This window comes from Schistocerca piceifrons, chromosome 6 (assembly GCF_021461385.2).
Source record: "Schistocerca piceifrons isolate TAMUIC-IGC-003096 chromosome 6, iqSchPice1.1, whole genome shotgun sequence".
Lineage (NCBI taxonomy): Eukaryota > Metazoa > Arthropoda > Insecta > Orthoptera > Acrididae > Schistocerca > Schistocerca piceifrons.
In genome coordinates, this window is record NC_060143.1 from 323838932 (window position 1) to 323853305 (window position 14374).

Here is a 14374-nt window from a genome sequence, read left to right on the forward strand (position 1 = left end):
CCTGCCCACTTTGTGATTGGAATGAGAAGTGCTACTAAGTACACTCTGCCCTGCACTTTACAGTGGTTTGCAGAGTATACATGTAGATGTAGATTGCTATGATAGTTTATTCTGACAAAACCATGGGTGAGTCTTTGTCGCATCCTCCTCTGACTAAAGTGGTGCTGTTTTTCTAATAATCCTACTATAGAATCAATATTAATCTTCAGCGAAAACTCCTCAGTTGCTAAGCTGCATCTAGAGCTTTTGATGACTCCCATCATCAGTGGTAAAAATCTGTGTGTGTCAAAATTCTGTGTATATAAATAGAAAATGTGAAGCTCCTGGAATGTTGCAGAGGTTGGCTTGGTAAAATTTGATACATACTGACCACCGTGCAACACTCCCCATTGGACTAGTCATACTGGAGTGGGTGAGTGCATGTGTGAATGTGATGTGGTCATTGTAACCAGTGCCATTGTGTTCATTTTTGTTACCACTGTTTATGGCCATTGTAACTTCTCACTTCAAGTTCAGTACACACTGCACCCAGAGAATAACCACAGTTTGTTTTAAAGTTGTTGTTGCCAAGTTGAAATTCTGCTGCACCTTTCATAATGAAGTCCCAGTATGGTGCTTTATGGGCCAGGATATTTGTTTCTTGGAACCTTATTTAGTGAAAAATTTCAAAGATGTGCGTTGTTGCACCTAGTTTAATTATCAGTGTTTTACGTGGAATTTGTTGCATTCATCAGTCAGGTACAGAAAACATCAGCTTGGTGGCAACAACTGTAACAGAGACTGTGGTTACCGGACAGTGTGCATGGAAAGGTCAGGCAGACCGGAAATAAACAATTGCCACAGATATGGCCATGACGGCATGGGGATCAGTGCCCACATCACCATCACTCCTATTCAGTTGATCTGATGATGCATGTGGCTCTGTCTTCCAACCAATAATGTCCATAGATATTGAATTTGACATGTTAGGAAATACTGCAACAAGCCACAAGTTTTTTAGAAATGATTTTATTATACCTGAGCCCATCGTCAGAAGGTAGTGTGGATTTCCTGGAAAATTTTACATTTTCATCATAAAATATAACAAAATTTTTGTGATTACGTAGCTTACAAAATGTTTTACATTCTGTACAAGCTCTACACATTGTAGTTATTTCATGAAATGCTCTCCTTATGTGTTACAAGAGAGAGGTTGGATTCTGTTTTCTGATCCATACTGATTCATGAGCTAAACTAAATAGCATTATTTTTTGAAGTAAGTGCAATGTATATAGCTTACATACACTGTAAAATCTTTTGTGAACTATGTAATCACAAAAACTTTATTATACTTTAGGACACAAATGTATAATGTGCCAAGAAATCAACACTACTGTCTGACGATGGGCTCAGGCCTGAAACTAGTAATGATACGATAAAATCATTTCTAAAAAAAACTTGTAGCTGGTTGCAGTATTTCCTACAGTGTCATTTACAAAAACAGCTGTGGTGTTCTCTAACCATAATAGATAAAATAACATTGAATTTTACCAGGTCCAAGTCCAAAACGTTCTAGAAGCTTTCCATACGTTACATGTATAGGGATCATCAGCGTGTCCTGGTGGTGTAAGTCATCAAAAGACCAGCGCCAGTAACAAAACTGATGTGGCTCACCAACTGATAGGTTTTTATCAAAGAAATCTGCCGAATAAAATTTTAATGTCACAGATTTATCATGCTTTACTTTTCCATTCCTATAGCTAATTCTCTCTTTCTCTCTCCTGTTTTTAGTTATAATAGTAGTATTTTACTTGTAATTTCTCAAGAGATCAGTTTATTCTTCCTGAATACTTCACTAGCTCTACCTAAAATCCAGAACTTGATTTTTATATCTGTGGAAGATTATGAAATAGTGTAGTTAATACTTATTATAATTCTTACAAGCTTATAATTCTGCTTTATGATGACAATAAAATTTGTACTGTATTAGCTGAAAACTCAGTGATTCATAAAATCTTACTCACGTTTCACTTACGGTATTTATGTAAATTTGTTTTTCCTTAAACTATATTATGTCAGAACTTTGGCTTCTCAAAAATAAGATTTTTGGATCATCTGAGGCACATGTAGAGCAATTGTTTGTTCCTGGTATTGTTGTGGCATCATTCTTTGTATTGCCATTATGACAACTGTGTTGAACATTTGTCAGAAGGTGATACTATATGCTGAACTGAGAACTGAATCAGAATAACTGAGGCATGCAAGCTGGTTCTCTTAGAAGAACACTTCCTATTAAAAGCAGATGTATGGATTTGAGTCCCAGTCTACCAGTTTTTCTTAATTCATCACAAATGTTCAACACAATGTGTTCTCTGCAGAGAATACGACACCTCAGATTGATCCAATAACTGATAATCATATTTCAGACGCAGCAGTTGTTAGCCTTTGTGGATGTTGTACCTCTCCTTGCTCTTCTATTTTACTTGACTTTTCCCTCCAAATTTAACTTAGTCAGCGAGTTTTCATCTTAATTTCCTGTTTGATGACTGAATTCAAATACGAGATGTGGTCAAACAGTGAGGGAAATCCTATTTTTCATAAAGGATGTTTGTTTATTTATTTATTTATTCATCAGCACCATCATCAACTTCAACTTTGTCCCCTTCAGAGTAATCCCCCTCGGATACAATGCACTTATGCCAGCACTTTTTCCAATCTAGTAAACACTTCTGAAACTTAATTTTTGTTATGGTGTTCAGCTCCTTCAGCAATTCTGTTTTTATCTCATCAGTGGAGGGAAAATGATATCCTTTCGTGATTCTCTTCACCCTCGGGGAAAGAAAAAAGTCACTGGGGTCATGTCCTATGAATACGGTGGCTGAGGCAAAGTAACAGTTTTGTTGTTTGTCAAAAATCACAAACAGGCATTGGGGTGTACATGGGAGCATTATCGTGATGCAATTTCCACGAGTCCTTTCGCCACAATTTTGGTACTTTTCTTCAGATCACTTCACGCAACCGATGTGTAACTCCCAGGTAGTACTCCTTATTGACCGTATGACCGTGAGGCAGGAACTCGTGGACCCTATCCCTTTTAATCAAAGAAAAGTGTGAAAAGAACCTCACATGTGTTCGAATCTGTTTATTTCCTTTTTCAGGCAGTGTTCATTGGGACGATTGGGCCATGGTTTCGACATCATATCCATGTTTCGGCAGCTGTTATAACCTCTTTCAGATGTTCTGGATCATTGTCAGCTTCACTCAGCATTTCCTGAGTGATGCCTGTGTGACTTCGTTTTTGGTTGAAATTCAAGAATTTTGGAATAAACTTTACTGCTACACATTTCATGCCCAAAACATACAAAACAATTGCTTGGCCTCAGCCAAAGGATATGCTAGAATCTTAAGCAACCTCTCTGATGGTGATTCGATGATCATTTTCTCTACTTGTGGTCCATAATTGATATGCTAGGGTGTCCAGGGTGGCTATTGTCTTCAGTGTCTTCTTGACCCTCTTGCAACATTTATACTATTTGGAACTCTTGTTTTACTCATAACAGATTTGCTAAAAGCCACACTCAACCTTTTGAATGTGGTGCTTCACTGAAGTTCATTTTTTTAAGCAAAATTTAATGTAAATTCTTTGATCCATCTCTTTTGCTTAGCACTCAGAAACACGTATAAACTTTTTGACTGTTAACAATAAACTAAATATTCAAAACTGCTGAAAATCCAAACATATATCAGGAACATACGTACTAACAAGATTAAAAAAATAATGAATATTGGTTGTGTGAAGTCCTCAAAATTCCAGAATTCTCATTAGTTTTTTTTATTGCACCTTGTATTTTTATTACATATTGTGATTTATAGGGTATTCATTTTGATACTTTTCTTGTGACAGCTTCAGTATCCAACAGACCCAGTTGTGCAAGCAGCATTTGCCTAGCGATTTTTTGTTAAGGAGAAACCAGTTAAGATCTCCCAATGTCGTGTCGGCTATGAATATATTTTTAATTTCTTAATGCAGTGATTCCTGTTGTCTCCAATGTCATTCTACCAATGGTCTTTGCTTACTTCCATCACAAGGAAGCATATATAGATAAAAGGTACTGTATCTACTGCCATACGCCATACAGGATTGAAACCGTAGGCATTGCTGTTATTAAATGGACCATTTGAACATGTCTAATTAATTAACTCATAGCTTCATGTAGCAAAACATTACTCTGGTTTTGCTGCACAAGAGCCCACTATTAACTATTGTAGTGACCTGCTCTAATATTTCCAGTATAACTTACTTAACCCTTGCAATACCAATGTATTTTCAGTAATGTAACAAGGGGTCATTTTATGCCCACAAAAAAGTAAATTAAAAAGAAACAGAATTTATTGATTATTGTTGGCTTATATTAACAACAGACTTTTTTTAAAGAGGTACTGATTTGTAAATAGCACCTAGAACTTGGAAATATCTTTGAGTATACTCTTAGAAATACCAAGAAACTTTCAATAACATGTATTACAAAGGAGGGTGTATTTTGTGACCACCACAAAAAATTCTTTTTAAAACACATCACTAATTACTATGGACTTTTACTCACAATATACTTTTTAAAGAGATTTTGATGTATAAGTAGTGCCCTAAATCTGAAAATATGGAATATGACATTCAAACAATGGAAAATCCAGGATGGGATGTAACAGTGTTGTGGAAAGGAACGTTGTTACTCACCATATAGTGGAGATGCTGAGTCGCAGATAGGCACAACAAAAAGACTGTCACAAATATAGCTTTGGGCCAGTATGGCCTTCATCAAAATTAGATGACAAACTCACACATACATACTAATGCAAACGCAACTTGCACACACACACGTGTGTAGTCTCAGGCTGTTGAGGCCCAAATTGTCTCTCTCTCTCTCTCTCTCTCTCTCTCTCTCTCTCTCTCTCTCTCTCTCTCTCTCTCTCTGTGTGTGTGTGTGTGTGTGTGTGTGTGTGGTCTAATCTTGATGAAGGCTGTACTGGCCGAAAGCTATATTTGTAACAATCTTTTTGTTGTGCCTATCTGCGACTAAATATGACATCCATTGCGATAAGTCGCATCTGCTGCTGAAACATAAACTTGTGGGCTAAGTTTAACTGAAAAAATTCAAATACGTATGTAATAGTTTAATAATGTAATCCTACAGCCAGAATTTAAAATACCATGTCAATAAAAGTTAGCCTCAGGAAAGAGGAACAGTTTATTGGTATTTGATAGCAATAGGCAGATTCAAAAGGAAATTCAGACATTTCACAAATAAAGTATATATCTCCAGCAATTGTGGCACTATTTTTGTCTAGCATTTATGGTTTTGTGTGGATTAGGACATAATATGTACTAAACAGCTGAAAGTTGTACTGTAAGCTTGACTTCTAGAAAAGGCATTTGTAGTACTTACAAAAACAAAATAAAAAAAAAATTCCAAGTACTTAGGAAAAGTTAACTAAGCTAGAAATTAAGATCATAGAACTATATTGTTTTAGATCTCAAATTTCTAAATAACTGCACCAAGAAATTTGATACTCTTATATTTTCAGATGGTAGACATCATCGACCTAGAGGCCATAGCCCTCGACGTTCTGCATCTGGGTCAGGAAGGGTTGAAATGTATTTTCCAGAAGTGGATGTTGATGTGAGAGGAGCATCTGTTAGAGAACCAAGTGTGCCGCTGAGGTAACACCATATCAAGATCTGATTTTGTAATTACTAAATAGTAATGATTTGTGGAGACATTGTGAAGGATTAAAAAGCTTTAATTAGCATTGTAAAGTTTTTATACAACAAAACACACAAACTGATAGCAAAACTAGACATGCAGAATAAAGAACAAGGGTCACATTTACTTCCAACAACAATTCGAAGAGCCTACTGACATTGCCAAAATCAAGGAGTACACAGTTCAGAGTTAAAATATTTACATGACCCACTGTAGACACAAACATAGTGGTTCATTAAAAATGACACTTCTCCACTTAATAAACATATGAAAATTTAATTAATAATAAATAAATCAAAATTTTTCTCTATATCTTGCCCAAAAACTTTCTGTTACTGGCACCATGAAAATATGACTTTTAGTTCATGCCAAACAAATAATGCAGAAGTTTGTAAGTTAATTGTTTGAGCTTTGTAAAAATGTGTGCCATTTACATTCACTTAGTGTATGTTCACTATGCACTTTACCTTCCAGAACTCTCTCTCGTACAAAGTGAAAGTTGACGTCAGCTTGCTTTGTGTGTTTGTGAAACTCACAGTTAGTTAGCTAGTTCCACAGATCATTTATGGGATAATATCAGAGATATCATTTTAACTGTAAAGACAAGTTTTTTTTTAAAAAAAAAATAACTAATTCATGCATCCTGTAATATCATTTCGTGTAGGTATAGATTAACATGTTGTGTTGATAACTTTGATACATTGTGTCCAGTGTTTTTTATCATACGTATTCGCAAACCAGCTTACAGTTACAAATATCCAGGCGTGCGCGCACACACACACACACACACACACACACACACACACACACACACACGTTCTTTTGGCTGGCATCAGGACTTTGATAATACTCTCCGCATTCTAATGAATTTTTTTGTGTTGTTCCCTTGGCCTTTATGAAAAAGCCAAGTTAACGACTCATCACAATGAATAAAATGCTGAGCTCAAGAAAATGAAACTTTCACTTTGTATGAGAGAGTCATCACAAGTCCTGGAGATAGTATTTTGCAGTAAGATTTATGAAACCTGTTCTGTTCTGTTCTGTTCTGTTCTGCTGTAGCAGTTTACTGTAGAATGATAGATGTTTATTGTTAAATAACATCAATTTTTTTATCATTCCTTGGTCTGTGTTATCTAATAATCCTTGACTTTGCAGTAAGAATTATTTAACAGGTATGGCTTTCAAATGGAATTATCATGGATGAACAAAAATTTTGGCCTACAATAGAACAGCTCAAACATTTTAGTTATTTAGCTTGTGACTTCACATATGAGTATGATGAAGATGCAGAGAAGAAATTAGCTATGTTTGGTAATATATGTGGAACAATAAACAGATTTTTGAAAAATACAATGAGGAAAGGAACAAGATTGAAATTTTATAAGGCAAAGACAGTTCCAGTGCTTAGCTACACAAGTGAATCGTGGGTTATAAATAAATGTCAAGAAAGTCATATTGAATATGACTTTTAGTTGTTTTTTGATCTTTGGCAATTTATTATATAGCTTTATTCCCTTTCAGAAAATTCTGTTCAGTAGCTTTTGTTTGCTTATTTGTGGTAAATGTAACGTGAGTTTGGTGTGGCTCTTGTCCATTGTCATGAATACTGCTGTTTGTGAGATCATTGCTGATGATGTTCCCAGTGTACATAACAGATTGATAGACATTATCACGTGCTACAGTTAAACAGGTCTTTACAGGAAGCTCAGTTACTCTGTTTAGTTATTATTCTAATGGCCCATTTCTGTAGTTTGAAAACTGTGCTCATATTTTGTGGATCTGCATGAGACCCACAAAGAATGATTCCATATGTAAAGAAGAGTGCATATAGAAATAGTATGTAACTATGCTAACACACTGATCACAGGCCTCTAAGGGGATAGCATGCTGATGACTCTTCTTTGCTAGTACATTTGTATGTTCAGCACACCATGAATGACAGTAAATATTAATTGCTAAAATTTTTATGTTGCCTTGGAATAGGTGAAATTTTCATTAATGTTTAATTTTGTAGAATTATTTTCCCTCTTTAAGTAGGAATACTTGCTGTTTATTTTCCTTACATTCATTGTAATTTTCTTATGATATTTCACCCTTTAGGGTTAATTTGCCTTTTCTGTTAGAAGTTCCAGTGTTTTAGGTATTGTTACAATGTTACTGCCATTACAAAAAAATAATTTTTCCACTTGTCTAACATTGTCTGGAAAGTCACTGAGGTGTATCAAAATCAATATTGGTCCTAAGATGATGCCCTGTGGGACTCATATCTGTTAAAATTTTTTTATACAGTTTACACCCACATTGGCATGCTTTATTCAGTCTATGTACACTAAAGTATCTTCTCTTACCAATTTTTTTTTGTTCTTTCCAGCATACCTGCTCTTTCTTCATCAGTTAGATTGTACTGTTTTTGTTAAAGTCTTATGTGTCTGTTACTCAGAATAATGTTTTTCTGTTTACAATGTCTTGTATTGCTTCTAAACTATCAAGGAAATCTCTGAACCAGTTATTCTTGGTTTTATTTTTCCCAAAAGTAATTGAATAGGGCCACTACTCCGGTTTGTTGTAATCTGAATATGTCAGAAAAAGGCATTCCTCCCGTTTTTGGATTGTATCTATTATTGGCTGACACTAATTAGAAATCCAGGATGAATAATGGCAGTATTATAAGAAAGGATGGATTGCTACTCTCCATATAGTGGAAATATTGAGTTGCAGATAAGCACAACAAAAAGACTGCTAGACAAATAAGTTTTCAGCCAAAAGTCTTCTTCTGACTAAGACAACACACACTCACACTCAAACATTCACATTCAACACTCACATTCATGCCATGCCATGCCACTGTCTCTGGCAGCCCAGGTCAGTTTGCAAGCATACAGGGACGAGGTGCAGAGAGAGTAGGGCAGCTAGATGCAGTTGGGAGGTTAGCTAGAGGGCAGGATTTGGGGGGAGGGGGGGAGGGGTAAAAAAGAAGAAGAAGAAGAAGAAGAAGAAGAGATAAGTAAAAAGACTGTGGGAGTGTCGGTGGAATAGAAGGCTGTGTAGCTATGTAGTGCTGTAATGGGAACAAGGAGTGGGATAGGTGCGTAGGTATTGGTAGGAGGAACCCAGATGGCCTAGGCTGTGATGCAGTCATTGAAATGAAGGACATTGTGTTGGGCAGTGTGCTCAGCAGCTGGGTGGTCCAGTTGTTTCTTGGCCACAGTTTTTCGGTGGCCGCTTATGTGAACAGACAGCTTGTTGATTGTCATGCACACATAGAATGCAGCCCAGTGGTAACAGCAGAGCTTGTAGGTCACATGACTGTTTTCACAGGTAGCCCTACCTTTGATGGTACAGGAAATGCTTGTGACAGGACTGGAGTAGGTGGCAGCGGCAGGATGTGTGGGACAAGTTTACATGTAGGTGTGTTACAAGGATGTGAGCCATGAGGCAAGGGGCTGGGAACAGAGATTGTGTAGGGATGGACAAGGGTATTGTGTAGCTTATGTGGGTGGCAGAACACCACTGTGGGAGGGATGGAAAGGATAGAGGGTGGGACATTCCTCATTTCAGGGCATGACGAGAGGAAGTCGAAACCCTGGCAGAGAATGTGATTCAGTTGCTCCAGTCCTTGGTTGTTCTGAGTCACGAGGGGAATGCTCCTTTGTGGCCTGATGGTGGGGCTTTGGGAGGCATTTGGTGACTGAAGAGAGAAGGTACAGGATAACTGTTTCTGTACAAGGTTGGGAGGGTAATTTTGGTCTATGGAAACCTCAGTGAGGCCCTGGATATATTTCGAGAGGGGTTACTTATCACTACGGATGCAACAGCCATGGATGAATAGGCTGTATAATATGGAATGGGTGACAGCTGTTAAAGTGGAGGTATTGCTGGCAGTTGGTAGGTTTGATATGGATGGAGGTACTGATGTAGCCATCTTTTAGGTGAAGGTCAACATTGAGGAAGGTGGCTTGTTGGGTTAAGGAGAACCAGGTGAAGCAAATGAGGGAGCAGGTGTTGAGATCTGGAGGAAAGTGGATAGGGTGTCCTCACCCTCAATTCAGGTCATGAAGATGTCATCAGTGAATGTGAACCAGGTGAGGGGTTTGGGTTTCTGGGTGCCTCATGAATAGATTGGCATAGGATGGTGCCATGCAGGTGCCCATTGCCATACCCCAGATTTGTTTGTAGGCACTACCTTCAAAGGAGAAGTAATTGTGCGTGCAGATATTGTTGGTCTTTAGACCAGGAAGGAGGTTGTAGGTTTGGAATCTGTCAGTTGTTGGGAAAGATAGTGTTAAATAGTGACAAGGCAATGGGCATTAGGTACCTTAGTGTACAGGAAGCTGGCATCAATAGTGATGAGGAGGGCACCATACGAAAAAGGAACAGGAACTGTGGAGAGTTGTTGGAGGAAATAGTAGGTATATTTTATGTAGGAAGGTAGGTTTTGGGTAATAGGCTGAAGATGCTGGTCTACAAGAGCAGAGATTCTCTCAGTGGGGGCACAGTAACTGGTCACAGTGGGCGACCTGTGGGGTTGGGTTTATGGACTTTAGGAAGGATGTAGAAGGTAGGAGTGTGGAGAGTGGTAGGGGTGAGGAGAGAGATAGACTTCGGGGAGAGGTTCTGGGATGGGCCAAATCCTTAGGCCGGTTACTGTGCTCCCACTGAGAGAATCTCTGCTCTCGTAGACCAACACATTCAGCATATTACCTGCAACCTATCTTCCTATATAAAAGATGCCAACCATTTCCTCCAGTGACTTAGTCAACATCAAATGAACAATACAAAGCTTGTAATGCAATTAAGGTGGACCGCTATTTGACACACGTGCAACATCAGCCGCGCATCAACGTGTTCTCCTCTACGCAACATCCTGACATCCCGTCTTAAAACTTTTTTGGCTTTTGTGATATCAGCCAAGCCACTTTACTAATAATTTTTCTATCAAAATTGTAGTGTCCCACATCTGTTTCTCCAGTGACAACTTTTCCAGAACACTATCTGAAATAATTCTCACTTAATTTTTACTCTTATGAAATATGTTTTTTGGATGGATTATTTTTTTTACCAGCCATCCAAGGTTTGGAGTTGTTTACCACCTTGTTGCCAAGGTGTATTTGTCCTCACAAATCACGTCTGACTTTCACCTTTTGCTCTTCGTACTTTTATCCCAGCTTCACAAAAACTTCTCAATGTTACTCTCTAAATTCTGCTATGAGTACTTGGCATCCTCTGGCACTCTGCCACCTCACTTTGCAACAGTGCTTGCCTTCGGCCTCTGCATGCTACCACAAATTTTGATTTCAGTACTTAATTAAATTCAAAATCTATTGTGATCCATAATTCTGATCATTATGCAGTTTTTACCATTTGCTCTTTTCCTGTTACTCAATTCTTATGATTGCAAAACGAAGTATACTGTTAATGAGTGAGGTCAGTGAGTGCATCTATCACTTCCACATCTCGTGCAGTACTATGCTTATTCTGCATCACCTTTCTTTAGTAGAGGCAAAATTTTCATTTGTTTCAGATATTCTGGAAAGTTACCTGAACTGAGAGCTCATATATTAAGTTTAGTTAACAGGGCTTTTATACTGCCTATGAATTCTTTGAATATCTATCTTATTTCTTGGTTTTAGCATGGTTTTCCTAACTTCATACTCTGTGGCAGTTAACATCATTGTACTTGCCTCATAATTTTTTACTGCAACATCATTTCATTTGGGGCATTTTTGGTTTAATTTCTCTGCTCTACATGAAAAGTATTCTTTTGCTCATTCTATAAATCATTTACTGATGGTGCATGTATCTTTTATCTGCAAGTTACCATGACTCTGTTTCTGATCTCCTGTTTCTGTCTCCAAGTTACTTTGCTTTTATTTTCAGCTTTAAGTATTGCTGTGTCATTTGCTGAGTTTGTTTGTAGCAAGCAGTACCTTCCTTTAAATATCTTTGTATCTTTGATTATAGCTTAGGAACTCTGGCACTCTATGGATTTTTCTTATGAAACTGAGGTATTTCATGGTGTGGGAGGACTTTCTTATACCGGCTGTTATCCACTTGTTTATATTGAACTTTGTTATTGACGACGATACTTCTGGAAATTACTGTTCATAGTTCAGTTTAAAACTGATTGTTGTGTGCACAACAAAACAGTCTGATAATGCCCTCTTCTTTTCCACCTTTTGGCCACCTGTCAGTTTCCAACCACCTTTCCCCCTGTGTTCTGATGTCCTTAACAATTCTTTCGTCTCTGTCTCCAACTGTGCCTGAAAGCCATAGATTTTTCCTACCTGTTTTTTAATCAAATTATTTCTACTACATGAAGTTCCATGAGAGGGCCTTCTGGCATTCCCAGTCTCCATCTACATCTACCTCTACATACATAGTCCACAAGGCACCTTATGGTGCATGGTAGAGAGTACCTTGTACCACTACTAGTAATTTCCTTTCTTGCTCCACTCACAAATAGTGATGGGAAAAATAAGGCCCTGTACAAGCCATAATTTCTCTTATTTTGTCTACACGGTCCTTATGTGAGATGTATATTGGCAGCAGTAGAATTGTACTGCAGTCAGCTTCAAATTCTAGTTCCCTACATTTTCTCAGTAGCGTTCCTCAAAAAGAATGCTGCATTCTCTCCAAGGATTCCCCTTTTGAGTTCCCAAAGAATGTCTGTAATACTTGAAAGGTTATTGAATCTACTGATAAAAAATCTAGCAGCCTGTCTCTGAATTGCTTCAATGCTTTCCTTTAATCTGACCAAATGTAGATACCAAACACTCAAATTGTACTCAAGAATGGGCTGCACTGCTGTTCTCCTCTACACATGAACCACACTTTCCAAAACTTCTCCCAATAAACCAAGGTTGACCATTTGCCTTCACTACTATAATCCTTACATGCTCGTTCCATTTCAAATTGCTTTGCAGTGTTATGCCTAAATATTTAATCAACATGACTGTGTCAAGCAGCACACTACTAATGCTGTATTCAAACATTATGGGATTGTTTTTCCTACTCATCTGCACTAGTGTACATTTTTCTACATTTAGAGTTAGTTTGCCATTCATCACGCCAACTAGAAATTTTATCTAAGTCCTCTTTTATCCTCCTACAGTCATTCTATGATGACATCTTCCTGTACACCCCAGCTTCATCAGTAAATGGTCACTGTTTGCTGCTCACTCTATCTATCAGATTATTTATGTATATAGAGAATAATAGTAGTCCTATCACACTCTTGACAATACCCGCATATCTCTGATGAGATGAGCACTCACCATAGAGGACAACATATTGGATCGTATTATTGGGTTGGTGCATAAGCCCTTAGTATTTTTCCATAAGTTTAATAAACACAACAGACACACACAACAGAGACTTTAGTCATCAACAGTATATTTTCCTTCACTGTTTACACTAGTCTGCCAATGCTGGGATAACTTTCGATTCTGTACATGTAGCAATCATATGGTTTTGAGGTTAAGAACTCGTTGAGCTATGTTCATATTGCATTTTCAACTGGAAAGAAAGTTTCTTGAAGTTTATTCCAGAGAACAGAAAAGGTGAAAAACTGAAGATGCAAGACCAGGTGAATAAGGTGGATGTGGAACAACTTTCCAACCCAACTCCTGTGCAGTGTTTGTTTGTTTGTTTGATGTGGGTAGACATCAGCAGATGATGAATAAATAGATGAAATGTATGACGAGATAAAAGAAATTATTCAGGTAGTGAAGGGAGACGAAAATTTAATAGTCATGGGTGACTGGAATTCATCAGTAGGAAAAGGGAGAGAAGGAAACATAGTAGGTGAATATGGACTGGGGGGGAAGAAATGAAAGAGGAAGCCGCCTTGTAGAATTTTGCACAGAGCATAACTTAATCATAACTAACACTTGGTTCAAGAATCATAAAAGAAGGTTGTATACCTGGAAGAACCCTGGAGATACTAAAAGGTATCAGATAGATTATATAATGGTAAGACAGAGATTTAGGAACCAGGTTTTAAATTGTAAGACATTTCCAGGGGCAGATGTGGATTCTGACCACAATCTATTGGTTATGAACTGCAGATTGAAACTGAAGAAACTGCAAAAAGGTGGGAATTTAAGGGGATGGGACCTGGATAAACTGAAAGTACCAGAGGTTGTAGAGAGTTTCAGGGAGAGCATAAGGGAACAATTGACAGGAATTGGGGAAAGAAATACAGTAGAAGAAGAATGGGTAGCTCTGAGGGATGAAGTAGTGAAGACAGCAGACGATCAAGTAGGTAAAAAGACGAGGGCTAGTAGAAATCCTTGGGTAACAGAAGAAATATTGAATTTAATTGATGAAAGGAGAAAATATAAAAATGCAGTAAATGAAGCAGGCAAAAAGGAATACAAACGTCTCAAAAATGAGGTCGACAGGAAGTGCAAAAAGGCTAAGCAGGGATGGCTAGAGGACAAATGTAAGGATGTAGAGGCTTGTCTCACTATGGGTAAGATAGATACTGCCTACAGGAAAATTAAAGAGACCTTTGGAGAGAAGAGAACCACTTGTACGAATATCAAGAGCTCAGATGGCAACCCAGTTCTAAGCAAGGAAGGGAAGGCAGAAAGGTGGAAAGAGTATATAGAGGGTTTATACAAGGGCAGTGT

At 37.8% G+C, this 14374-nt stretch overlaps 1 protein-coding gene across 6 annotated transcripts in view; it reads left to right on the top strand.

The window, feature by feature from the left end:
- Positions 1 to 14374, top strand: part of LOC124803112 (receptor expression-enhancing protein 1) — a 292008-nt gene that overhangs the window by 232765 nt on the left and 44869 nt on the right. For all 6 annotated transcript variants that reach the window (XM_047264270.1, XM_047264269.1, XM_047264274.1 and 3 more), the window contains one exon: positions 5563 to 5698. In XM_047264270.1, the coding sequence (XP_047120226.1) occupies positions 5563 to 5698 (136 nt within the window). The remainder of the gene's footprint in view (positions 1 to 5562; positions 5699 to 14374) is intronic.